Source organism: Gobio gobio, assembly GCF_949357685.1.
Source record: "Gobio gobio genome assembly, chromosome: 3".
Lineage (NCBI taxonomy): Eukaryota > Metazoa > Chordata > Actinopteri > Cypriniformes > Gobionidae > Gobio > Gobio gobio.
Genome location: NC_137099.1, coordinates 18,007,615 through 18,035,384, shown reverse-complemented (window position 1 = coordinate 18,035,384; position 27,770 = coordinate 18,007,615). Strand labels below are relative to the sequence as shown.

The 27,770-nt window shown below is 37.6% G+C and overlaps 2 protein-coding genes across 4 annotated transcripts in view; one reads left to right on the top strand and one right to left on the bottom strand.

Annotated features, from left to right (window-relative positions):
- ppp2r2ca (protein phosphatase 2, regulatory subunit B, gamma a) overlaps nucleotides 1-19,637 on the bottom strand; it is a 22,126-nt gene extending 2,489 nt beyond the window's left edge. The window contains exons 1-8 of one of the 2 annotated variants that reach the window (XM_079812653.1): nucleotides 19,569-19,637; nucleotides 13,695-13,898; nucleotides 11,468-11,565; nucleotides 9,800-9,974; nucleotides 9,335-9,447; nucleotides 6,245-6,422; nucleotides 2,941-3,105; nucleotides 595-764 (exon numbers count right to left, since the gene is read on the bottom strand). In XM_079812653.1, the coding sequence (XP_079668779.1) occupies nucleotides 595-764; nucleotides 2,941-3,105; nucleotides 6,245-6,422; nucleotides 9,335-9,447; nucleotides 9,800-9,974; nucleotides 11,468-11,565; nucleotides 13,695-13,758 (963 nt within the window). In that variant the 5' untranslated portion in view covers nucleotides 13,759-13,898; nucleotides 19,569-19,637. Of the gene's footprint in view, nucleotides 1-594; nucleotides 765-2,940; nucleotides 3,106-6,244; nucleotides 6,423-9,334; nucleotides 9,448-9,799; nucleotides 9,975-11,467; nucleotides 11,566-13,694; nucleotides 14,430-19,568 lie in introns of those variants that run through there. The other variant, XM_079812652.1, reaches the window with a different exon arrangement.
- The window catches only part of pde5aa (phosphodiesterase 5A, cGMP-specific, a), a 25,510-nt gene continuing 12,266 nt past the window's right edge, over nucleotides 14,527-27,770 (top strand). Inside the window, exons 1-6 of one of the 2 annotated variants that reach the window (XM_079812631.1) lie at nucleotides 14,527-14,766; nucleotides 19,944-20,334; nucleotides 23,302-23,911; nucleotides 25,218-25,304; nucleotides 26,822-26,902; nucleotides 27,091-27,180. In XM_079812631.1, the coding sequence (XP_079668757.1) occupies nucleotides 20,006-20,334; nucleotides 23,302-23,911; nucleotides 25,218-25,304; nucleotides 26,822-26,902; nucleotides 27,091-27,180 (1,197 nt within the window). In that variant the 5' untranslated portion in view covers nucleotides 14,527-14,766; nucleotides 19,944-20,005. Of the gene's footprint in view, nucleotides 14,767-18,285; nucleotides 18,425-19,943; nucleotides 20,335-23,301; nucleotides 23,912-25,217; nucleotides 25,305-26,821; nucleotides 26,903-27,090; nucleotides 27,181-27,770 lie in introns of those variants that run through there. The other variant, XM_079812630.1, reaches the window with a different exon arrangement.

Sequence of the window (27,770 nt, the reverse complement as noted above, 5' to 3'; positions counted from 1 at the left end):
ATAAGTTTAAATAATATCAGATTTGTCTTATTTTAAATAAACACAAAAAACAGAGATGAAAACTAAACTTAAGTAAGAAATTTACTTTTGCTATGGTTAAAAACATGTTCAGTAATATCTTCCAGATATTTATTAATTTTAGCGCTTTTTTTCTCTAAATAATGTTGATATGGCAACTAGTAAATACACTAAGTTTCGTAATTCGTGCATGTGTGGAAAGGGTTAAAACATGCGTGTTACAACTAACCCCGTTAGGTTGTGCCCCGCGCTCACCTACATGTACTTACTATAGGGAGTAGGGTTTGGGTTTGGTTTAGGTTTAGTTGCATGTAGTTATGCATAATTTACTGTTATTACTGTAGTAAATACATGTAAAGTGTAACAAGGACACTGTACAATAAAGTGTTGCCTAAAATAGTATATAAAAGAAACTAAAATAACGCTTGACTTTCCAACGTCTCATAGAAGAGGACCATTTAGGATTCACTTCAACAAATAAGAGTACATGAAAAAAATCCTCATCAGCTAGAAATAGTTTAGCCTATAGCATATGTGTTGGAAATATGTGTTTATGGTGTTGTGTACGATACCCACTTGGTAGGTTTCCACTGGGCCCTTCTCCATGTTGAGGTCCCATACTTTGACAGTCAAGTAGTCTCTGGTGAGCAGATAACGTCCACTATGGCTGAACTTAACATCAGAAACTGAAGAGATGATCTCAGAGAAGAAAGATCGATTGCCTGGATCTTCTGGCTCCTCAAAGACTGAGGTAGAGAAAAGATACAGATTCAAACTAAGTTCAGATTCACTTGAAATAATTAGGGTGGGTCAGCTTTTATCAGCATGACGAGCCTCCATAATGTTTAGCTTCACTTTTAACACTCTAGCAGTTAATCAACAGGCATTTTCAGTTAATCAAAGTCAGCTGGGGAACGGTTTCAATGGTTTCATGGTTAATGACGGCAATGAAACACTTTTCAACACTGTGGTCTGCTTGTCTTTTATGCAACTATGCAGCTATAAGTGTAAATCTCGCTAAATCTGCTACAGTGCTAATTCCCCCACCAGCAAGCACAGCTGTTCTTCTTAATTGTTTTCACTGTGTCCTGCTGTCTCTTTTAACAAAACTACTGCAGCGTTACTTCTGGCTAAGTAAAGAATTCTCAAATTGAAGATTTCATATAGGCATAAAGAGATTAAATGCTAAATTTGGGAATAGTTATAAAAGACATTTATCTGTCACAATAAGAGGCATTGTCTATGCATTAAATGATCAAATAAAGGGGACATCAAGATTTCATGTTGACTGTAAAAGTGTGCAGGCAATCTAGAAGTGATATACACTGCCGTTTAAAAGTTTAGGGTCGGTAAGATTTAAAAAAAAAAATGTTTTTGACATATTCTCTTATGTTCACCAAAGCTATTAGATCAAAAACAAAGTAAAAACAGTAATATTGTGAAATATTATTACAATTTCAAATAACTGTTTTCTATTTTAATACATTTTAAAATGTAATTTAATCCTGCGATGGCAAAGCTGAATTTTCAGCATCATTACTCCAGTCTTCAGTGTCACGTGATCCTTCAGAAATCATTGTAATATGCTGATTTGCTGCTACAGAAACATGTCTTATTATTATCGATGTTAAAAATGGCTGTGACTGTTGGTGGAAAACATGATACATTGGTAAAACTTTACAATACGGGTGCACTAATATGCACTAATTCATGCTTAACTAATGCACAAATAATCATGAGTTAATGTATGACTCACGAAGAACTAAACCATTTATTAATGATTACTGCATCAGCAACTAATGAACATTCTATATGATTAACAGATTAAGTAATATATGAATTGATATTAATTAAATATGACATTATGTAATGTATGTTATATTAACTAATAATGTAAATTAATGTGTTAATTACCACAATGGGTCACCACAATTTCAACTTTCAGTTGTCTGCTTTAATTAATCATTAGATAATGATTTGCAAAGGTATCATTATGCTATGACTTTACTTGTTGAGGCACACGACTATTAACTAATTCAAAATTAATTGAAAAGCCATAACCACAATGACATATTACTTAACAGTTAGTTAATAGTCATGTGCCTCAACAAGTAAAGTCATAGCATAATGATACCTTTGCAAATCGTTAGCTAATGATTAATTAAAGCAGACAACTGGAAGTTGAAATGCATGGCTTTGACCCATTGTGGTAATTAACACATTAATTTACATTATTAGTTCATATAAAGTGTTATTAGGAAATTAATACATGATGTCATATTTAATTAATAGCAATTCATATATTACTTAAAGCTGCTGTCCGTAACTTTTTTTGTGTTCAAGATTCACAAAAATTATATAATGAGAATGTACAACATGAATCCATTTTCCAAACCGTGTTTTTGTCTTACCCTGAATCATTATGGTACACTGCGGAGGAGCACAGTCCCTGCGTGACTGGCCTTGGACATAAACAGAGAGAAGTAGCTCCGGCTGCAATGTTCTTCAGCAAGATGCATGCAGTTCTGTTTATTAACCGCTAGAGCGCAAAAAGTTACGGATTGCAGCTTTAATCTGTTAATCATACAGAATGTTCATTAGTTGCTGATGCAGCAGTCGTTAATAAATGGTTTAGTTCTCCATGAGTCACACATTAACTCATGATTATTTGTGCATTAGTTAAGCATGAATTAATGCATATTAGTGCACCCGTAGTGTTAACGATACATTTTATATTCAAGATTCATGTTCAACAGAACAGCATTTATAATTTGTATCTTATGTCTTTATTGCAGCTTTTGATAAATTTAATGTGTCCCTGTTGAATAAAAAAAAAATCTTTACAAAAAACACTTACTAACCCTAAATTTTGAATGTTACTATAAGTCATGCAGTTCTTCTGTTTAAGAAGTGTATACTTACTTTTGGAGTGCTTGTCACAGAGGGCCGACTCTCTCATGTCACAGAGGCGCAGTGTGCCTTTACTGCTGCTGTATACAAACAGGTGGCAGTGATGTGGATGGAACTCTGCAGCAGTTATCACCTCCGTCAGGTCCTCCATATTGGCAGGCTTAATGTCCACAATGTCTGAGAAGGGGGAAAGGGTCAAGGAGAGTCTCTGATTTACAATTCTGAAAGCTGATCTTCTATGTTTTAGACTCCTAATTCTCTCATGAATGCAGATGTAAAAATGCTCAGTGAATAATGACTTAAAGAGGGCATATTATGCCCTTTTACCAACCTGGTCTCATTGTGAAAATGTACCTCTGGCAACGTTTTTGCAAACCGCCAAAATACGTACCAATATGTACATATCTCTGCAGTTTCAAAGTGAAATGAACACTAGAGGCAGTAAAACAGCAAGCACTTTTTATCGTTTTTTTTTTTTCCATGTAAATGAATACATTTTGGAGTTTGCGTCACTTAATCTGCTCCATATGCTCGGCTTTTTTTATATAATAAGTTTGCTCAGTAGCTCAGCTGGTACAGATTTGTACTTGTAATAATGAAAGCTCAGGTACGAATCCCGTGAAAGACAAGTCATGATAAAAGAGCTCAAAGATGAGTTCACAGAAGCTAACAAGACATGGTTACTATTGTATTTTTGTCACATTTGCTTTTGTTAACACTATCGGTTAGGTTTAGGGTTTAGTGTAGGTGTACATTAAAAAAACAATGTCACAAAACGTCAGATTGACGCTCATCTGTTCCGGGAAAAAAACGAAGCTTTTGGCGGCACCCAGTGGACATATCACTTTGAAACTGCAGTGATATGTACATATTGGTACGTATTTTGGGGTTTGCAAAAATGTTGCCAGAGGTACATTTTCGCAATGAGACCAGGCTGCCTTTTACAGTCTTGATTTTGTTTTTGGGGTCTACTAGAATAGGGTTTTTTAGTTTTCACATAATTTACATTGCAGCACCTCTCTTCACAATCTGTCAGTAATGCTCTGTTTAGTTCCTGTTCGTTTTGCATGGTTCATTGGTCCAGACCACAAAAAAAACAACAACAACAACATTTAGTCCTGGTCCGCTTACCATTCAGACATTTTTATCATTGAACCTAAAGGCATATAGCCTGACAAGCCAGACCCACATCAAGATGTTGGGTCTGGGGACTCACCATTGGCATTGCTACAACCAACCAGAGCAACGAAGAAGGTGAAGCGGAGCTAGTTGATAGATTAAACTTTTGAAGTATCCGGTCGGCAAACTTCCGAACACATCTTCCTTTCTTAAAAATGACTTCAGTGCCATTCTTTGTTCTTTTCTCAAAGAAAAGCTTAACTCCAAGTCTTCCAGATTCGTGGCCAAAGCTGATTCGAAAGGCCGCTGTTCACCAGCTGCTTTGTTTACGAGTAGCACGCGAAACCGCGGCAACTCTGCCGTCATTATATTAAGCCCGCCCACCGACTCTATACACGATGTGATTGGCCTAACCAGAGTTTGGTTTTTCCAGCTCTTAAGCCAACGGAGAGTTGCTAGACTACCCTGGCTGCAAATTAGATTTGCTGCCGCTAGGGTGCGTCTAGATTTCTAGGCTAAAAGGCATAGGGATACGTTCATAACCTGATTGGTCGGCTTTTATGATGTATTGCCTATTTTGAGACTTGTGTGTGCGTAGCTTGCATTTGATAATATTTTGACCAGCTGAGAACTTGTGAGTTAAAACAGTGGAAGGAATTCCTCCGTCACACACACACAAATGAAGATCTGCTGCAAGGAGACGCGGTTCTGATGCCTGTACTGAACTGTGATGGCAACATAGCGTATATGACTATGACTATGAGAAAAAACAGGTATGTGTGAGCATTCTGTCCTTTTAGGGTCTCATCTTCCTGTTTTTGGTTCGTTTAGATGTCTCTGGTCCGTGTGGCATTCATATTTCATTCGAACCGTTTGGAAGCGGACCGAGACTGCTGAAAAGATGCTTGTTTGGTGCGCACCAGGGTTTGGATTGCAGCGTTCACACTTATTCAAATGAACCGCACTAACAGAGCAATCGCACCAGGGTTTGTTTTAATTGAACCAACATGCCAAGTGTGAACACACTCTATGAAGCCCCTCCTTCTGGAAAGCGCAATGTTTTCTGATTGGTCGACTGGACAAGTGTTTTGTGACTGGTCAGTTGCTTTAAGCGTGTTTCGGAAGTGCCACGCCCCAAAATTCAACACACTATTAATGTACTAAGGCCTCACATTTTTTCATTTTTCATGCCTTGGGTAGGAATTATTCAAATGACAGATATTGTGACGTGTACATTCACGGAAGAAAATTCTAAACTACAATCAAGGTTTTTCAGGGAGTTTATAACCATAATAACTTAAAATATTTTGATTTGTTTCTAACACAAAGTTATTGCATGACTTTAGAAGATTTGGAATAAAGTGTGTGAGTCAAATTCACAATTTTTATGGTCCTTTAATTCCTCTTTGGCTTGAAAGCCCCAGTCTCCATTCATTGTAACTACACACAAAAAAACCTCCTTTTGGATTCCAACAGTACAACATTTGGGTTTTGAATAAATGTCAACCGAATATTCATTTTTAGGTGAACTCCTTTGATCGATCACACCTGGCAAGGTTTGAACCTACAACTTCTTTCACTAGGCTGCACAAGGCAAAATGAACTGCAAGTGGTTTATAAAGCTTCATGTAAAAAATAGAGATCACATAATGTCTACAACTGAAAGCGTACTGACAGTGGTAGCTTATAAACTATGTATTATCAGCTTCCTGAATGGTGTAAAGCTGTACGGATGTATGATTATTATTCTGAGCACGCACACATACATGTTCATCCACACATCTACTCAGTGAGACTGCGCATCACACGCAAGCACAAACACACCCTACAATTTTCCTGAAGGCAGCTATTATGTGTTTTAGAGGAGAGTGTTTCCTTGGTGAATTATTTAAATGTTTCCATAGATATTTTATTTCTAGGTCAGAGCCCTGCTCCAAAGAAGACCAGCTATGCAATCTGGAACACAAAACCCTCTGCCTTCAATCCAGTCACAAGAACACAAAGAAAAGAACGCAATCCAGTTCAGAAACAATTTTTTGCACCATATTCACCCAACTGATGCAACCTTTATGCCTCTGTCCCAATTATTTGGCTTAACATACAAAGCCAGCTTAAAGTGTCACAAAGACTGACTGCATTTATCTTTTTCTGATCTTTTGTCTGGGAATATAGATAGGTGGATAGACATGAAGGATACTGAAGCTTCGGTCAGTGATGTCCAGGTGCCACATGTTGATCCTGAGATCATCAGCAGACAGATATGTCTCGCCATCACTATTGACTGAGATGGAGTTGACGTGGTAGGTGTGGCCGTTAGCAAAGATTCTTCTTGGCCGCACTTCAACCATCAGGTCAGTGGGTTTCAGGACCGGCACCTTGAAGGAAATTGATTTTAGCATCAGAAGGCCACACAATGTAATTTCTATAACATATAACTAATACTCACAGTCATTAACAAACATTACATAGGATCGACATTTAATGTACATTCAAATATGAATATAATTTTAACCTAAATGAATATGCAAACTTCTCTATCTGTTTGAATGTATTACGTATATAAAAGCTGCAGTCCGTAACTTTTTTGGGGTTAAAAATTACCCAAAATAAATTGAGAAAGTACATAACCAGCCAGTGTTCAAAATTACCTCCTTACCATAGCCCAATTCACAACGGTAAGCTTGTAATAATGTGCTATAATTTGAGTGGTACTGGTGGATTTCCACTGGAAATTCGAGCATGTCCAGCTAGTATTAGTAGTATCACATGTGAGGATGCTGCAGGTGGTGGATCATTTACAGCTTTTTCTCACAGCAGCTTTTATCATTTATCATTTTGATGGTGGATTGTAATCCAGAAAGGTCCAAACGACAATCATCAGTGACAACTGGAGATTCACCCGTTGTCAAAAGTAAAAGATTAGACTGTATGGAAATTGAAATCTACAGGTTACGCTAATACACACTAAATATACAGGGAGTGCAGAAATTATTAGGCACGTTGATTTTCTGATCATATTTTTTTTCCAGGCACATTTGACCAATTCCAAACCACAGTAATCCTAATAACTACTATTGATTTAGTATTTAATAATGTATAAGTGATATATAATTGTTCATGAAGGCTGGAAATGAAAATCACCTTATATTCAGGTGTGCAGAATTATTAGGCATGTTTTCTTTTACAGATAAATTGAGCCAAAAAAGAGATTTAACTCAGACTGAAAAGTCAAAAAGTATTAAATGCCCATGAGAAGGATGCAATACTAATGCAATACTAGACATTGCAGTTAAGGCATGACCATTGGACAGTGAAATGCTCGTTGGGTCAGCAGGGTCAGACAAAAACAGGTGGTGAAGAAAAGACACCTGTTAACCGCAAAAGAATTAAGAATTAAGGTGAAGAATTAAGGGTGAAACCATCAGGAACCCTTTAGTCTCCAGCGCCAACATTTTCCAGAGCTGCAACCTACCTGGAGTCTCCAGAAGTGGAGAGTTCATTCGTTTTGGGAGTTCATTTTTAGTCCATCTCTGCAAAACGGACTTCAGGATGGACTAAAATGAACTCCCAAAACGTACTGCCAGATTCTGGAAGATGAATTCTTCAAACAGTGGTACTAGAGGATGTGGTGCTGGTCCTTCAAGAGTCACTCTCAACCTATCTGTCCATAAAGCCTATAAAAAAACCTTCTTCATGTATTTTACAACACTTCAGCTTGTGATTCTTATCTAGTGGGGGTCATTTTTTAGGATTCTTTACCTAACTGAAGTCTCTGAGATCCTGACACCTTGCACTTCTGGAGACTCCAGGTAGGTTGCAGCTTTGGAAAATGTTGGCGCTGGAGACTAAAGGGTTCCTGATGGTTTCACCCTTAATTCTTCACCTTAATTCTTAATTCTTTTGCGGTTAACAGGTGTCTTTTCTTCACCACCTGTTTTTGTCAGATCCTGCTGACCCAACGAGCATTTCACTGTCCAATGGTCACGCCTTAACTGCAATGTCTAGTATTGCATTAGTATTGCATCCTTCTCATGGGCATTTAATACTTTTTGACTTTTTAGTCTGAGTTAAATCTCTTTTTTGGCTCAATTTATCTGTAAAAGAAAACATGCCTAATAATTCTGCACACCTGAATATAAGGTGATTTTCATTTCCAGCCTTCATGAACAATTATATATCACTTATACATTATTAAATACTAAATCAATAGTAGTTATTAGGATTACTGTGGTTTGGAATTGGTCAAATGTGCATGGAAAAAAAATATGATCAGAAAATCAACGTGCCTAATAATTCTGCACTCCCTGTACGTTGTCACGCAATGCTGATGTTGTTAACATTAACAATTTGAGAGCAAAGTATAACAATAATAATTTGCACGGTTTGATGTGACATGAGCTAAGTGGTCGTTAGATTAGATTTAATCACTGTTGGTAGCGTGATTTATAGTAATGCTTTTTTTTTCAGTTGGTGAAAAGTGGCAGACATGTTACTTGTTCAGATGACATTTTGCGGGGAAAATTCTTATTTTGGACATACTCCAAGACGTAGATTCTGTGATTCTGAAGTACAGTATCCACACTGGTGCTGCGACTGACAGCCGCATATCCTCCTCAAAACATTAGATTAATCCGCGCTGAGGAGCCGTGCCGATGCACAACACACGTAAAGGCGATAACTCCGCGAATAACTGCAATTGCAGGTTTCAAACAGAGATGGCGACAAAGAGGCAAAACTTACGGACTGCAGCTTTAACTAGTGATCTTTCAACAAATGAATGTTATATACAAATACAATGTATTGATTGTTAAATATGATCAAGTAAGGGTTCATATACAGTCAGTCAGTCCGTCACTCATTATTGTAGGGTGATCAGGACCCTGAACACATATTGCAACACCCTAAAGGGATTATATTTTGTGATAATTTATCTGGCTTATTACACTTACCAAATAAATATAAAACTGGATATGAAATATTGATTTGAGTTATCATTATCATCATGCGAGAAGAAAAAGACAACAGAGTAATATGAGAAACTAGCACAGCTACTGCATGCAGGAAATTTGTTGATAATGACAACGGTCAATTATACAATTTACCAGTCATTATACAAGATATTTCATCACAGAATGCATTGATCGACCAATCAGAAACATATTTCACAGCACTGTGTATAATAATTTGTTATAGAGCATGACAAAAATCAGCGACTTAAACAAATGCTAAATCAAATCAGTTATATTCTCCCCAGTGTATTGATCTAATATGCCAGCTGTGAAAATACCCGTAATGAGGTCACTGTGGAGACGTCCTTTATTCGCCCTTCTTCGTCCTTCAGATTGTAGCCCTCTGGCCGCTTGTCTCTCTCGCTGACCTTCCATAGCTTTATCGTTTTGTCTGTTGGAACATACCTGAGAAATTATCAGCCATTCATTTTTATAACTGAGACTTTCTATACCAAAACATCAATATATATTTTTGTGGTTTTGCCGGACATTTTAATGCAAAAGGCCTTGAAAGTCATTGTTCATGCTTCTACTACTGATACTGTCTTATTTGTCTTACTTTCATTAAAATGTGTAATGCAACCAAGCTATTTCGGTCTAATATCTGCTATTGATTTCTTGCACCGAATAATCACAATGTCCTTTATTCTTAAATTATTTCCCTCTTAAAATCAATGGTTCGTTTTCTAATTAGGAGGATAAGACAAGTTTAAACCATGATAGACAGGAAGAGGTGTGATTACCGTTGGTAGAGAGGAGAAAGTGGGCAGCGTTTTGCTGTGGAAGCCAGCGGATCTTATTGATCTTCTCCTCAATTTCCAAACTCTTCAGATAGTCAAAGTCCGGTTCGTGACTCTGGAACGTACTGTAGACATTATACTCACCCGATTCTCCCAGCTCCTCACATTCACCTTTGGACTGCATTAAGAAAAAAAGACCCAAATACACTCTCAGAAAAAAAAAGTACAAAAGCTGTGACAGCTGTCACTGAGGCAGTACCTTTTCAAAAGGTACACTTTTGTACCTAAAGAGTGCATATTGGTACCTTAAATGTACATATTAGGGCCGTAACCACCATAGATAATTTTGAGGGGGACAAGTCCCCCCCAATAATTAGAAATGGCCAAATTGACCCCATTGTCCCATTACGCAGCGCTCTGTATGTTAGGACAAAAAGGTTTAAAAGTTACAAAAGGTCTGGTCTGCCTTAGATCTAACGGTGCTCATCAATGTCAAAATGATTGAGATGGCCAATCAAAATCAAAGTAGGCGGGGTTTATGTTCTCTTTTGGCTCGTTCAGTCTTCACACAGACAAGCATGTCAATCTATGGCTTAAGGCCATTGCGGGGACTCTATTCTGAAATCACAAAACAAAATGCACTCAAACGTGTCCATGCTCTTAATATACAATCATTGAACATCTTTCAGAACCTGTAACCTTCGACACGGTTTACAAAAATAAGACCACTAAGGAATTCGAATGTTAACTGCGGATCTATTGTATTTATTCACTAACGGGAAGAATCTCGAGACTAACGATATATTTGACGCAAATTAATGCAAATATTATTTGCAAATAGTACCAAAATGATTATTTCCCAACTAGAATTAGACCTTGAATTTCGTTCACTGTTCTGTTTCTTTATGCTTTATAAAAATACAAAAATTGGTCCCCCCCAATGTTCAAGACATGGTTACAGCCTTGGTACATATTAGTACCTAAAAGAAACAAAAGTGTACCTTTTGAAAAGGTACCGCCCCAGCGAGAGTTTTTGTACCTTTTTTTCTGAGTGTACATATACAATGTATTTGCTTAATATGTACATAATTAACAGTGAAAATGTTTGAATTGTCAAATGTATAATTCACGGATATACATTACTTTAACGGTGTATGCAATATATATGATATATAAATATGAAATCTCCCTGTATAAAGTGTTGATGTAAGAGATTCATTTTTAGACCTAGAAATGCAGGAAATGCTTGTTGTAAATGTCCTCCAAAAGTATAAGATGCCTCATAATAACAATGAGTTTTGTTCAGTGTCTATTTTAAAATGTCTCTAACCGTGATCTGTGAACCAGATGGCTCAATATCACAGTTGATATCTGATACTTTGTCTTTATGAAGTACTGGTATTTTAAACCTGATCTATTTTAATTGTCAAGGCTCTTTGGGCAATGGAAATTAAAATCACCTCATGCATATTTAGTGTCACATGCTATAGCGCTACAAAACGTGTGGAAAAAGTAACATATCTAGTATTTTCGGCAGAACAGATTTTTAAAAATAAATACGACCTTTGATCTTCACCTCCCCCATTTAATTTGCTCTGCTGCTTAAAAAAACACTGCTTTAATCCACAATTATCAATCACCCACTGCAGTGCTTAGCTCAGTTTAACCTACCTCGGTCTCTCTCTGGAAGATGACCACTCTCCCCCCCTTATCCCCTGTGGCCAGCAGATCCCCCGTCTGGTTAAACTCCACTGTAGAAATGACATCAGCTACAAAGAAAGAAGTGGATTGTGTTAATTTATCAGTGAAAATAATCATAAAATTATAAATAATATTACTTTTTATTTTTATTATAATTATTATTAAATACTTGTAATAAAAATGCATTATTATATATGGAAGCTTATAAAAAAGGTAATTTTATCTCACAATTCTGACTTTTTTTTAATATATAAAGTCACAATTGCAAGTTGACTTTTTTTCTCCAAATTGCAAGTTTGTATCTCTCAGTTCTGACTTTATAACACACAATTGCTATATATAAAGTCAGAATTGCAAGATATAAACTTGCAATTTTTCCCCCCTCACAATTGGACATTTATATCTCACAATTCTGAGAAAAGAAGTCAGAAGTGATTTATATAAAGTCAGAATTGCGTGATATAAAGTCAGAATTGCCAGTTATAAAGTCAGAATTACTAATTATAAAGTCAGAATTGCTTTATATAGTCAGAATTGCTTTATATAAAGTCAGAATTACTAATTATAAAGTCAGAATTACTAATTATAAAGTCAGAATTGCCTGAAATAAAATCAGAACTCGCAATTGCGAGAAAAAGTCAGTATTGCGAGTTTATATTTCACAAATCTGACTTTATAACTCACAATTCTGACTTTATATCATGCAATTATGACATTATATAATGCAATTCTGACATAACTCAAAATTCTGGCTTTATATCATGCAATTCTGACATTATATAATGCAATTCTGACATTATAACTCACAATTCTGGCTTTATATCAAGCAATTCTGACATAATAACTCACAATTCTGACTTTATATCACGCAATTCTGACTTTATATCACGCAATTCTGACTTTTTAACTCACAATTCTGACTTTATATCACGCAATTCTGACTTTATAACTCACAATTCTGGCTTTATATCACGCAATTCTGACTTTATAACTCACAATTCTGACTTTATAACTCACAATTCTGACTTTATATCACGCAATTTTGACTTTGTAAGCAATTCTGACTTTATATCTCGCAATTCTGAGAAAAAAAGAAAAAATTGTGCGATCAAAAGTCGCAATTATCTTTTAAAATGTTTTATTATGTGTATAAACAAGCTTCCATAATTATAACTATTCTTGTTATTCACTGAAAATAAAATCAAAATACACTTTACTTTCTGTAAAAGAATATTTGTAGATTTTAGGGATGTGAACAACTGCAGGTGGCAGCACAGCATTTCTATTTTCATAGAAAATTTACACAGAATTGGTAGATTAGACGGATGAAGAATAACTGGAGCTAAATGCTAATACTTTCACATAACAGTCTTGCGTGAAAATCCCAGCCAGAAAATATATTACGGCACCAAATTACCTAAAGTAATATAAGTTCATGGGTATGTGCTAGCACAGCACAACTGTGGTTTTGTCTACGCAAACACTTTTAGTCAAGAGCCTCATCTGGGCATATGGCTTCACATTGTACACCCTAATAGTGGATTAACGTCATGCTCCTGCTCCTGCCAGTACAATGATGATGACACTAAATAAAAACAGCCTGGCCTGCTCCTGATGAAGCATTCTGTTCTGTAACATGATTATGGTAAGGCCTGCAAAAGACAAATAACTCCTAAGCTAATGTGCAAGTGCTTGGATGGAAAAGAATATGAGGTTACACTTTATTTTAAGGTGTCTTTGTTACACATTAAGGTAATGAGTAATATTAAGTAACTACATAGACTTACTATAGAGTTAGAATTAGGGTTAGTAGCATGTAATTATGCATAATGTATATTACTATAATAACTACACGTAACATATGTAACAATGACACTGTAAAATAAAGTGTTACCTAATATGCATGAAATGTAAGACTATCTTGGTTCTGTTTGCACATGCATTATTCTGGATGGCTTACAGCGCCCGATAATTGAATGAAAAGTCTCACTAATACATGCTGTAACCCAATAACAGGTGTGTGGATGGACCAGGTGACCAAAATCTGATGAGTCAGCTGATTTAGAAGACCTTACCGCACAGCTGCTGAGATCAAGGTTATATTCAGGACTTCAGAAAGGTGAACAGGATCAAATTACTGTTGAGTGTGTGTGTGTGTGTGTGAAGAGGGAGTGTTCATGCAGGTGTGTGCACATACCTTCTGTGACATAGTCTCGGAGGAAGCTGTGATTGATTTTGGGGCTCTCACTGTCCTCACCCATCGGAAGCAGCGGAGTGCGTAAGCGCGCCCGTCCGGAGCAGAGCCGTCCAATCCGTGCTGTCCCACCCCCCCGGTGCTTTGCCCATGCTGCTGCGGCCTAGCAGAGTGGCCTGCCGCACAGCATCCTGGGATACAGTCTGCCTTTGTGAGGAGGAAGATGAGCGGCAAACGATGAAGGTGTGAAGGATGCCACGTACAGACAGGGAAAAAACGTTCAGTCAGCTGGAGAAAAGCACCTTGTCATACGCACACGTGCTTGAGCGCACGTCCTGACGCTCAGCCAACACTGCCTGGCAACAAGAAACGCAGAGGGAAAAAAGAGGATGTAGGTGTGTGAGTGATCCGTAGATCCGTCGTGCTGCGGTAAGTCCTTTTCCAGGCGCTCCCTGGGTGCGGTAGTCCTTGAATGAGAGCAGAGGATAGCGGAGGAGAGAGAGAGACAGGTTGTCTCTCACGGGAGGGATGAGGAAGAAGATGAGAGGCCTGGTCCTACCTCACAGCTTCACGGTGTGTCCTCTCCCTTCTGCTGCAGTGTGACGGAGTGCGCGTGTGTGTATGCGTGCTTGTGCGTGAAGGGAAAGGAAAGATGAAAAAGAGGGGGGAGGGAGAAAAAGAGGGAGAGAGAGAGAGAGAGAGGATACCGCCAGCCTGTCTTTCTCGACTACCACTGCTGCTGAGCATCTGCACAGCATCACGATGTCACTGAAGCCTCCTCCCTGCTCGACCAATCAGAGCTCAGCTATCCTCAGTTGCCCCTCCCACTGCAGGTGACAAGAGGAATGCGCTTGGAGAAGAGAGTAGATGAGGAATCAGAGAGAAGCAAGAGAAGAGAGGCAAGAGAATTTGGGATGTGGACGGTGGAGCCTGATATTCAATCATTGGAGTGAAAAGTGTGCCACGATGAGACTGGTAGGAAATGGGGCAAGATGACATCCGAAATGGGAAGGATGGAAGAGGAACTGCAGATAAAGGGAAGCAAATAATGGAAGGACAAATATTCACTTTGAAGGTAAGAGAAAAGAGACGTACGTGAATGTGAAAATAGGTTTGAGTGAATGCAAGGAAATAGTGTAATATGAGAAAATTGAGAAGACATGAAGATGCTCTGAAAACTTGTTGAGTTGCTCCCTCTTGTGTTTGTAGATATTAATACACAGTATATGGGAAGAGTATATGGGAAGGTTAGGATTGAACAACTGTCAAAAGTAAGCAAGCAAGCAAGCAAACATTTGTGTAATAATTGTATGGTTATATGCATAAACATTTCTGATAATCTGAACTGCTTGTTTAATTTTGCCATTGCTGGAAACGATGAAATTAAAAAAAAATGGTAAATGAAGCCAAATAAGCATTTTATTGTATGAGTAAAACAAGGTCATTAACTAGTTTGTAGCCAACACTGTTATTTTTATTATTATACTTACATTGCCATCTTTTGACTTCAGCTAAATCGATTCAATATCGAGGTTACAAAAAAAAAAAATCTCATCTAATGTTGTAAAACCTGTCAGCTTATACTTTATTATTTAACTAACTGATTTGTACACAATTGTATATACGGCCGTTTTTTTTATAACATTATGATACGGCCGTTTATTATAACATTATGATACGGCCGTTTATTATAACATTATGATAACTTTATCATGATAAAAAATATGAATAGGGCAGGCTATATAAGTACACTTTTCTCGCGAACTGTACAGTTTATGGACATTGCATGGCTTAACGTGACAATTGTTTACAATCTGTTTGAACGACCGATTGAGCGACTAGTTGTACTGGTTCTTTCAAAATACCCTTAATGTTCATTCTGTAGGCTAAAGTTACTGAGGCAGAGGGTCGTTCACGCGCGCACCCGCTTCGCTTGAAATGATGCGATGCTGCAATATCTGTCACGCCACCACATTAAGAGCGCCAAACCGGTATCGTTTGTATTTCGTACAAAATATCTTTGTTTTATATAAAAAGTAGCTCTGTTTTGTCTGTCAGTACATCTAAATTGTCATCTTTGCTCGATTTCCCCCCTGAGAATATGTAGGCTAGGCTATAGCGTGTCACGCGAATTTAGCCCGCGAAATTAGGCTGGGAAAGATGTTGATGTGAAGCTGAGAGATGGTAGAACATGTAACGTTAGTAATCGTACCTAAAAACCTGTTTGGTCTTCATTTTTGCAATTCCATTTAGTGCCGCTTGTGACGCAGAAATCAGCAGTTTAAAGGGATAGCTCACCAAAAAATGAAAATTAGCCCATAATTTACTCACCCTCAAATCATCCTAGGTGTATATGACATTCTTCTTTCAGACGAATAAAATCGGAGTTATATTACAAAAGTCCAGGGGCTAATCCAAGCATAGAATTGGATTCATAGTGGCTCTGTTTTTGAAGTCCATAAAAAGTTACTGCCCGTCAAATAACGTGCTCCACGCGGCTCTGTGGTGTTAATAAAGGCCTTCTGAAGTGAATCGACACGTTTGTGTAAGAAAAATATTCATATTTAAAACTTTATCGAGTAAACTGTCGGCCGACCGCCTTCCGTGGAAAAGTGTTGAATGTTGAAAGTAAAACTCAAGATGCGTACGTGACGTCATGTCGAGCCTACCTGGTCTTTCGATCGGCAGGGGAACTTTCAACAATTTTTCCAAGAAAGTTTACTTGATAAAGTTTTAAATATGGATATTTTTCTTACACAAACGCATCCATTCGCTTCAGAAGGCCTTTATTAACAACCCAAAGCCGCGTGGAGCACGTTATTTGAAGGGCAGTCACTTTTTATGGACTTCAAAAACAGAGCCACTATGAATCCAATTATAATGCTTGGATTATGCTGCGTTCCAGGCAGGTTTTTGAGCCTGTAAATTACAACTTCAAACCACGACTCACGACTTCGTAGTGTTCCAGGCAAAGTCACGCCAAACTGCCTGAGCGCAAGGAATTGTGTGGTAGTTAGATGTAAACAAAGCGTGGCGGACCGTATGGTGTGTATGCTCATTTACAATAATTTCTATCGCCAAAGGTGCTTAATCCTTGCTTATTTGAGGGAAATGGGGGAGAAAAACAGCGCAGACGGCAAGAAAAGCTGTTATACCTTTTATTTTACGTTATTTGTATATTTGTTTCATAAACACTGCATCCGTAGGGGGCTGCCATTGTTGCTTCGCGGGCTATGTGACGTCAAAACTCGTAACTGGGAGTACATCGATCTAGTACGAGTTCACGGGTGGGAAGTCACGGGTTTGACTGCCGTTCCAGTGCACTTTCACGGGTAGAAGGTTGGAAAAACGCGGGTTGCCTGGAACGCGGCATAAGCCTGTACTTTTGTAATGTACAGTAACCTAGATTTTATTCGTTTGAAAGAATGTTAGACACCTAGGATGACTTGAGGGTGAGTAAATGATGGGCTAATTTTCATTTTTGGGTGAACTATCCCTTTAACCCTGCTATAAAACTGTGTGAACGCTTTTAAAAAATTACTGAAATTATACATGTAACTTAACTTACTTACCACTTGTAGTAGGCCCTATTATGTAGGCAGATGAATCGGATACAAAATTGAAAATTCATCCGCTAGGCAGTTGATAGAAAGTTTGTCACTTCACTCCAATATTATCTGCCTGCAACCAGAGGCTGCACTTTTTGGACTGCCACAGTTTCAGGACTGCATTTCTAGGACCCTAACGTTAGTTGTTTTTGTTGTTGTGACAGCGCCATCTAGCCAACTGTACTCCAACAGGAGACCTGATTCAAACATTTTCCACCTTATTTTTAACAAAACAGCAGACACAGCCATTTTAAATTTAGTGAAGTTCCAAACGTAATTTAGGGAGGAGCGAGCCCATCTAATCTTCCAATCAACAGCCAACAGCCAGAGTATATAAACAGCTGCTTACCTCTCCTCAGTCTCAGATGTTCCAGCATCCCACCACCTCCCCAAACTCCACTTTTATCTTAGGTACCTTGCCCTACATAATCATTTAGTCACTATGGGGGTATATCAGAACTCGAGTTGAAACTGCTCCATCGAGCCCCTCATCAGTAGACAGCAAGCCGAATAAGCTTAACCTAAATATCTTAAGATTATATGGGCAAACAAATTCGTTAAATTACTTAAATTAGTTTAAATATTTCAACAGGGTTACCAATGGGTAGGTTTAGGGCTAGGGGTTGGTAAGGACAATATAGCACCTAACAGATCAATATAATCAGTTAATCAATTAAACAACTAAATCATTGCTAGGGTCCTAGAAATGCGGTCCTGAAAATGCCGCCTCCGTCGTTTGTAACGTCTATCAGAGGGTTTGAAGTCTGCCCAGATGAAAATGAAAAGAGCAAGAAAGAAAACCAGAAGCAAACGAACTGGTAGTCATAGTCCCACAAGTCTTTATAGATGGTCTGCACTAGCTTTCTACTTACATGTAAAAGAGTGTGCATAAAAAAGGAAAAGAAACACTCTGACAACGATACAAATCAAAGTGGAGATCAACACATTAATAGTAACATCAGTCAGCGGTAGAGCGGCCATTTCTCACTTTGCTCAAGCGTTCAACTCTGCTCACACTCATTAGAACAGCGTGCATACAATAACGTACGCCATAGAAGAACACGTCTTAAAGGCACATCAACATATAAATGAACAGTATTAGACAGGTGGCCGTTACACATTCAGGTAAGGCTCTGCACGCCTTTCTTTTTTTCTTACAGTACCAGTAGGGGCTGCTGCTATCAAATACATTTTCAAAGAGATACCGGCATGGCTGTTTCACTTGAAATGCAATGCAATGAAACAAAATTAATTCATGTTATACTTGGAAATATTATACTTTACATAATTACATAGTATACTTATACACCAAGTATTGTACTTTAGGTGTAGGTGTAGGTGTACTTTATAAATATTACATCACTTAATATCACTTTAACATAAGGAACTTTGGCATTCTGAAAAACGAGTTATAACTCGTTGCATAGTACCACTTTTCAGAAGTGAAACTTTCGTATGGGAAGAAGAAGTGCTTTCTAGAAAAGGGAATGTGGTTAAAGATGTTCTGCATATGGCCGGAACCACATACTTGGAAAGTCCTGATGACGAAAGCTAGTTCTTTTTGGATGTCATAATCTGTTATAAATATGTAATATCAACAAAGAAAAATGATAATATCATAAAAACTCATCTAAATGTGTTTTCTACCTTATTACAGTTTTTTTACAATCGCTATGACAATTTTTTCAATACTTTTAACAATTTTCCTAAACTCTTAACACACCAACACACCTACATCACGCAATTGCCCAAACAGTTAATTTCATGCTCAAAATCACACATTGTAAACTAAACTCCAACACTAATTTTCAAAATACAATAATTCACTAACACAATACACTATGTCTACCAAAACCCTAACACATGTTCTCTTATGTTCTCTGCATAACTTCAATCAGCTGTTTCTCAGTAACAATGGAATAAAATACGGGAGATATAGTTGTTTTTCAATTCACAATATAAACATCCGTTTACCTTGACTTGAGCCTATAAGGTTAGGTTTAGAGCATGGTGTTATCTGTTCTGACATACAGTGTTAAAGCTTTGAAAATAAAAATCCATTGTTTTGGACTTGGTTGAGCTTGTTTGTAAAAGAAGTTCAAGCATTTAAATTTGTGTTAACTGTATGCATTTTGTGTAAAAGCAACACGAAATGTGTTAATTGTATAGCCTACACAGACAGATGTTGTGCTAAATGCGTTAAGAGTTTAGGAAAGTATTGAAAAAATTGTCATATCGATTGTAAAAAACAGTTATCAAAGCTACCTACCTTATTAATCTCTGCCCACATGTCCTCATGTTCTGTTCCAGTCTTTAAGCAGTTTGTTCATTTATCTGGGTTTAGATCATGTGGGATTTGTCTATTTATGTCCACTTGACATTTTCTAATAGCTTTGGCAGGTTGAATGGGTTAAAGATAAGAGTGCACAGATCTCTGCAACACTAATCCATTTCCTTGAATGGGCAAAACAGAACCCATTGGCGTTATTTCAGGGATTTGTTTTATGTAACAGATTAGCCTCCACATCCACTGTGCAGAGTTGAGTTGTTAGGTTAGCTGATGACAGCAAAGCTTAATCCTCTGACCTGTCTTGGACAGCGATCCTGCATCTGTGCTTTTCATCTCTCTTTATCATTCCTTCAGGAAGGTCCAGCAACTTGCCTATCTGCATCTGCTCTTGGAGAGAAGAAAAAAAGAGAGAAAGCATGCCGTGTCTGCACACGGAGTCCCTGCCCGCTTTGCCTGCTGAGGGCAGGTATGGAGTCCCCTCAACATGCAGGGGGTCTCAAGGGTCCAGGTTCAAATCTGGTAAAAAAGGGAAGAATAGAGGGAAGGGTGCACGTGTGGAGAGGAATGACAGCGAGAAAGAACAGTGTGTCATAACCAGTGCTGGATGGTTCTTCTCACCTCTTTGGACCCCAGGTGCCAAAACCCAGAGACTGGGATTCAGGATGGGAAAGGAAAGCGAGAGAGTGAAGGCATGGCTGGATGATCATTCAGATTCTGCCAGGTCTTACTTTAGCAGATCTTCAAGGTGAGCAGTGTAGTGGTATCAGTTCTGAGAGAGTGTGAAAAATTAAATGATGTGATGTGATGCATTCTTTCTTGTGTACTGTATATTCATTCTTCAAGTCTTAAAGTTTAGAAATTGCATACAGTAAGAATAGCAACAGACTGGGGTTCTACGAGGTATACCCCTGGTTTCACAGACAAGTCATAAGCTTGAGTTCCAAACTAAAATGCATGTTTGAGCTGTTTTTACTGAAAGCAACTTGCACTGACATATCTTAAAATATGTCAGTGCCATTGTTTTGTCACACCAGTAATGTTTTTTTTTTTTTTAAGGCAGGTTTATAAAACTACTTAAATGTCCTAATTAAATTAAGGGTTAATCATAGCTTAACCTAAGCCCTGTCTGTGGAACCAGGCCAATTTTTTTGCCAAACTTAAACGGTAGTGTATATATTTTATTGACATGTTATTTATTTAACATGACACGATCAAACTTTTACTTTTATAGTTCCATTAAGAACAGGAGCCTCAAAAGCCAACACAAAGTAACTATTTCAGCATATCAGGGTAAAATGATTTTAAATGAATACATTAACAAGTAAGGAAATATTTTTACGAGACATGATAAATGATTTCACAGACACAGTTTGATGAAAAGACCACCATAGTTCAGTATGAATTTTAATTTGGTCTTGTGTCAAACACACCTACTTTATGTTCTAACCTGGGAAACAACATCCAAAACGTCCATGTTTGTCTTTGTTAAAGGTCCCATGGCAAGGATTGTTTTTATTGTTTTATAATGTTTCCTGAGGTGTACTTATATTGTTAGTATGGTTTTTACTTTTTACATAAAAAAATGTCATAATTTAGAAATAAAAAGCCTTTTTTCTATACTGATATTAGCCCTCTGGTTTGAATGCTCTCTTTCAAGGGGCGTTTTCTGACATCATTGCATTTGAAATGAGTATTAGATTATGTGGTGGAGGGGGCGTGGTTTAGCGAGGTCTGCAAGCGCTGCCAGTGAGAGAGATGGACTGCATGTTGACCAGAGAGACCTTAGAGCTGGAGAAAGATAGCTGAGAAAGTTTTATTGTACCGAGTTGTTGAGAGCGCTGTGAGCGCAAGTTTATTTTGTTTGTATTTGAGAGTCCCAGTCATGCCGACCCTGTCTTCTTCCTCCTTATTCTACGAAATGTGTAACCCCTCTCGAATACTTTTACTACGTTTTTTTACCATCACAGCCATCAAGATGAACAAATTGTCAAAGTCTTAATTATAGCATTATTTTTAGATCTTTTCCCATCACATGAAAAGCTGCAGTGATGAGCATTGAGTACACAGACAGTCTGTTGATTGCGTGAATGCAGTGATCTCGTCATTGCAGCGCATATTCTCTCACAAAATGCTTTCACCACAACTAACAGCAAACACGACATCGATATGAATACAGTAAGAGCATTGTGCAGCATAACAGCATCATTCATTATAACGGCAGTTTGGGCAACTGTGCAGATACACTCGCAACTTGTGATTCACAGCTCCGAACATTATAAAGAGAGTGTTCCTTGATCGCTAATCTAGCGTCTAATCAAAATTTAAATAACAGATTTGTTTCATGCTACTAACAGAAATGATATGAAGTTGATCGTTTTAGTCACTGGCTTGATTCACTGATGCATTATGCTTAGGGCATCAAGACGGCCAGCGGCGGGACTGACGGTATTAAACGATTTAGAAAGAAAGTCTGCGTGAACTTGAATGATTAGCTACACATCTGAAATCACTGATCACAGATCAGGCCTTGATGAACACTGTTACTCACTGTTTGTGGCGGTGCTGTTGAATCCATATGGTAAAAGTGTTTGTAAAGCCTGTGCTGACGTCGTGACTGATAAACTGAATCCATTTTCTCCAAATTCTCTGGGCGGGCAAAGCAGAGGAAGGGGAGGTAACCGTTCCCCATATGATGACATACAGGGAAGATTCCAGATCGGCTCGTCTGAGCTCTCATTTTCTCAAAGGCAGAGCAGGACACCCAAGGTGTTTCTCAATGTCAAGGATCCTTCCTCTGTAGGACTAGTCCTTCCAAGTCAGAGGCTAGACGAGGCTCCTCTTTAGCATTCGGAGAACAAGTAAATGGAACAGGCTAGCAAGTGCACGTCAGCCTCATTACGTCAGTGTAAAGGTCCGTTAGCCATCAATAACGTAATTTGTATAATATCAGTACGCTAGTAATTTGTACTGGCATTTAAACGTTAAACTTTACTTATATTTACTATGGTTATAACAAATGTTTGGTAACGTAAATACTTACACTTGAAAGCATATTTCCCCGTTAACGCTCCGACTCGGATATTTTGTATTTTTTGAATAAGATAGCAAAGCTGCGCGCATAGGATTGTGGGTGATTTGAGAACGCTAAGTGCGCGAAGTCTACTCGTAAGCATCCTTTCCTGTATATGGCATATTTTCGAACGAAGGACTCAGACCTTGGTTGAAATTCCGAGGATCCTTGACATTGGAACAGTCCTTTGACGGCTGTCGATGACGTAGCATCCTCAGAATTCTGGCTTCCGACGATCCTTCCTTGACATTGAGAAACGCCTCCAGAACTCGGTTTACACCTATCAAAATTTCGAGCCACTTGGGGACCATATACAGGCTACAGGGGAACTTATATTAATGTTAAAAAAACTCATAAAATGAACATTTCATGCCATGGGACCTTTAACAGGGATGGCTTTATGCTGCCTTCACATGCTATCAGAATTATCGTAAATACCAATTTCATAGTTGAAAAATTGGACATGGGCGCGCTATCAAATCAAAATTTGAATGCGATGAGCTCGTAAAGACGACTTCAGAAGTGGGAAGTACAAAATTTCTGATAGCACGTGAAGGCAGCATAAGATTATATACTTTAGCCATTGCTTTGCTCAAATTGCTAGCGGTACCGTTTAATCTGCTATGTCCCTTCTCTTCTTAGATATTGGATGAATGGCTGTGCAGAAAGAACCCAAGCCCTCATAACTGAGCCAAGATCTAGGATGACTTTTCTTCGCAGTCGCAGGGTGTCCCACCCTATGTCTGAGCCCTCTCGAGGGCTTGTGCACCCTGCCACAATGGAAAGACGACACTCCTGCTGTTCCGTCCATGAGATTGATAATCCTGAGAGTTCGGACCATGGTGGGGGTCGTTCTCCTCAATCACTGCAGTCTACACACTGTCCATTTTCACCTTGTGTGTCAAGGTCAAAGTGTTTGCCACATTCTCTGAGCTCCTCAAGACCGGCGGGACAGTGTAGAATAGGCGAGTCCTGTAACTTCATGATACGGCTTGTTGATGGTTCGAATAGACCTCTACAGAACGAAAATATCTGTCTTCAGGTCCTACAGCATCTTTGTGCAATCACTCAGGCTCAGAGCTGCTGTCTCTCAATGACAAGGGTGGACAAAACAGGTGTAAAGTGTTTGGGTCCTGTCTTCCAATCAGATGAGGAGTCTGTCTATGGCTACACACAGGCAGAGTGGGACAAGTGCATTATGGGATATGTCGTCAGCACTGGGAGGCCTCTTAACATCAGGGATGCCTGTGAGGTAATAAATGAGGGGTGTTTCATGTCAAGTCTAATCTGATTCTGAACTTTACACACCCCCTCACGGTCAGTTCAGGTCACTGGTGGACTCCGGTCCACGATTCCCCCTGTAACAGTAACACTAAGATTACTCAAGCACTTTAGGACTGACCTGAACTAAATCTTTGTCCTCAAAACAGACTGTGTGTTAATCCAAGGTGCTTTAGGTTGTCAGGCTTTTAACAGTTTAAAGACGTTTAATCTGGGGTGACTTTAAAGGTCTTACAGCAGTATTCGGTAACGACATGAACTAATACATAATCATAACAATAAAATAACAATTATGAAACTGGAAAGCAGTGTTAGTTGAACATGTTTGAAAACATGAAGATGATTTCTTGTTTACATAAAGAGGCTAAATATCTTACACATTTTTTAAAAGTATTTTTTATGTATTTTTTTTAGTTATGCACTGATATTGATAAACAACCTAAAACGATAAGCAGATGAACTGATAGCCAATCAATTTCTACCATTTTGTAAATGTATTAAAATAAAGCCTTAAAGTTTAAAATAAATAATTTTGAATCAAGTTATCTTAGGCATCACAACATAATAATGTACAGTATAAAATAAACTATGAGAAGATAACCAATTAATGGCCGATATTAAATTTATATACTTCTAAATAAATTAAAACTCTAAAAATAAAATAAATAAAAAATTAAATGCTACAATTGATTAAGGCCTCACAACCTATTACAGTACAATATGAAAAATGGTTATTCATTTTGAGGTTTGATAAAGATTACATGTAACTGTTATTAAATTATAAGTGTTTTTAAAGTGTTAGATGACGGCAAAGGTAATTTAAAAATAGGGGAACTGAGTGGGCACAATTAAATATTTAATGTTGACAGACATGAATAAATGGGGAAAAAAAATGTATATATACTTATATGATACAAATATATCATCCTCATCTTTAGGTTAATTGGAACTGAGTATGCGTGGGAATGAGAGGTGAGATTACATGTACTTCTGAGTCTTCATATGCTCTGGGGCATATGTGTGGGAAGGGAAAGAATGAATAGCAGAGAAAGTTAACAAGTATCTCTCTCAGAAACATGCCACTAAAATCTAATCTTTGGCCTTTTTTAAGGTGCCAACCCCGTCATGCCCCAGAAATCTCTCACGTTTGACTGAGCAGACAGTCATAAAATAAAATACGCTGTCATCACCTCAGAGATAACTTAGTCATGCAAGGTTTTAAATTGATGTGTTGTAATGAATAACCTGAAAAACTGATTTGAACTGTCCTTTTATAGGATCCAAGATTTCAGATTGACCTGAATGAGGGAGAGGACAGACCCAAGAGTATTCTCAGTGTGCCCATCCTGAACCACAAAAAGGAGGTTAGACAGTTATATATAAACAACTTGTCATTATGCTAGATGTCCAGCATTGCACTAACAAGATTGGTTGTACATTTTTATATTGTAGCTATTACTCAGGGCTCGACATCAACGCTTCTCATCTTTTTTTTTTTTTTGAAGGGGCAAGTGAATTGTAATTTTACTTGTCTGACCAGACAAGTAGTCTGATTACAACGTCAAAAACAAAAATATATCTAGGGAATCACCAAAATGCAAGAATGATTCTGCATTCATTTAGTGTAGCCTAAATGGCGATCGATAGTTGATAATAATATAATGTATAATAAGTAACAAGGTTGCGCTGTTGACACTCGCGCAGCCTCTCGTGGCGAAATCAAAACAAATCGGCACCGCTCAAACAGAAACTCAGTTAAATGAGTTAATATACTGCGGTAAAAATGCAAAATGTGGAGTTTTTAAATTTATTACATATGATACAGTTAAGCAACACCACATGAACAAGAGTGCTGTTTTCCTGAATACCACCACGATTGAAATTGTGACAATGATTTCAAATGACAGTTCCATGAACAATTAATTAACATCAAGTCACTCAAAGTCACAAACAAAAGATCACACCAGGGGCCAGTTGCAACTTGCATAAACCATTAAGACTAGTCTTACAAGTTAGACATACTTTTTTTTTATTTAAAACTGTTCATAATTTTTTTAAATCAGTTACATAAAAACATAGACTGGCTTAATTTGATACGAAAAGTAAGACTGAATGCCACTTGCCTAACTGCTAGTGGCTCATACTAGATCTTAAGACACTGTCTTAACATAATGGCTTAAATGCAACTGGCGGCCAGAACCATAACGCATCTCACAGCAACAGTGTGTTACTGAATGATTCAGCGTTTTGAATGAATCGGTTGAATCAAAGATTCAATGACCTATTTGTAAACGACCAGCCGTTTGAACGAATCGACTCAATGACTCGCTCATTAAGACGGTCACCTGCCGCCACCTACTGGCAGTTTAGTTTCATGTTCAAACATTCTTTCCAACATTTCTTATTTGTATATTCAAAAAATATTAACAATCTCATAACATTGTAATTTTAAGTATAAATTATTTAATTTGATTGGTAACAGCCCTATAAGTGTCTTAATCTAGTTTAATTTATTGATCACATTTAAGAATATAAAATTAAAGCTGAACCATAGCCTATATCTAATAAGATTATGGGGAAAAAATGCCCTTTATAAAAGGTAAAAATATCACAAATATGCAGATTTAAAATATGTTAAAGATGATTGAACACTGGTGAGAATATTGCTTCAGAATAAATTACACACACACAAAAGTAATACAATACAAATTTTCGGACAAGCAAATTTTTTATTCGGACAAGTGAATGACAGATTTACTTTTACAGATTTAGGACAAGCATGTTAACAGGCTTAATGTCGAGCCCTGTTACTTATATGTGTAAAGTCAATCTTTTTAGTAATGAACATTGTTTTTATTTGTCTATGGACTGGTTTTGGCAGGTTATAGGTGTCATCATGGCTGTGAACAAAAGCAGACCAGGCACATGTGTAGGCAGCTGTTTCTCCGAGCAAGATGAGAAAGCAAGTATTGATCAATATTAAACATGGCAAACATTTTGCCTTTCAGTAATCTAAATTCAATAATACAGTACATGTACATTTTTGTTAATTACACTTGAAATTTAAATATTTGAATTGTATGCGACACAGGCCACGTATCATGTGACGAATGGATGAGTCAAAGAATGAGATTTGAGTTTTGCCTCTAGGTGCTGTCGTCACATATGGTGTTGTTCGGACTGATCCTGGAAAACAGTCAGCTGTGTGAGAGTTCTGAACAAGAGAGCAAACGCAATCAGGTAAACCACACAGACTTCGCATTTATTCATTTAAACACCTTTATCTAAAATGACTTACAAATGTCGGTAACACTTTACAATAACAGTACATGAATAATCATGTATTAATACATGAATTAATAGTTAATTCAACATGAACTCATGATTAGTGAAGATATGAACTAATCATGAACAAATGAGGAGCTATCATGAACTAAGACAGGAGTCATAAGGATTCATGCATGAATAACAGTAGCATTAATACATGTTAGATAATTAATGCATTAATTAACATGTATGGGTAAACTAAATCAAACACGGTTTCTAAGAATGAATAACAAATATTTTGACTTTGAAATACATCTTAAAATGTATTATTGTCATAATTTAAACCATTTTTATCAGAAGCTTCCTCATAAATATTACTGAAAGCCACAGGAATAGTTTTTCATTACTTTCACTGATCACCCTTATCAAACATAGAAAATACTAAATCTGCTATATTTTATCTCAAAAGGTCTCAGTCTGTTTTGTGATATTATCTTTCCCATCAAACTAAACCTACTGTGACTTATAACAGTTCCTGAGAAATCAGTTACCAAAAAAAAACA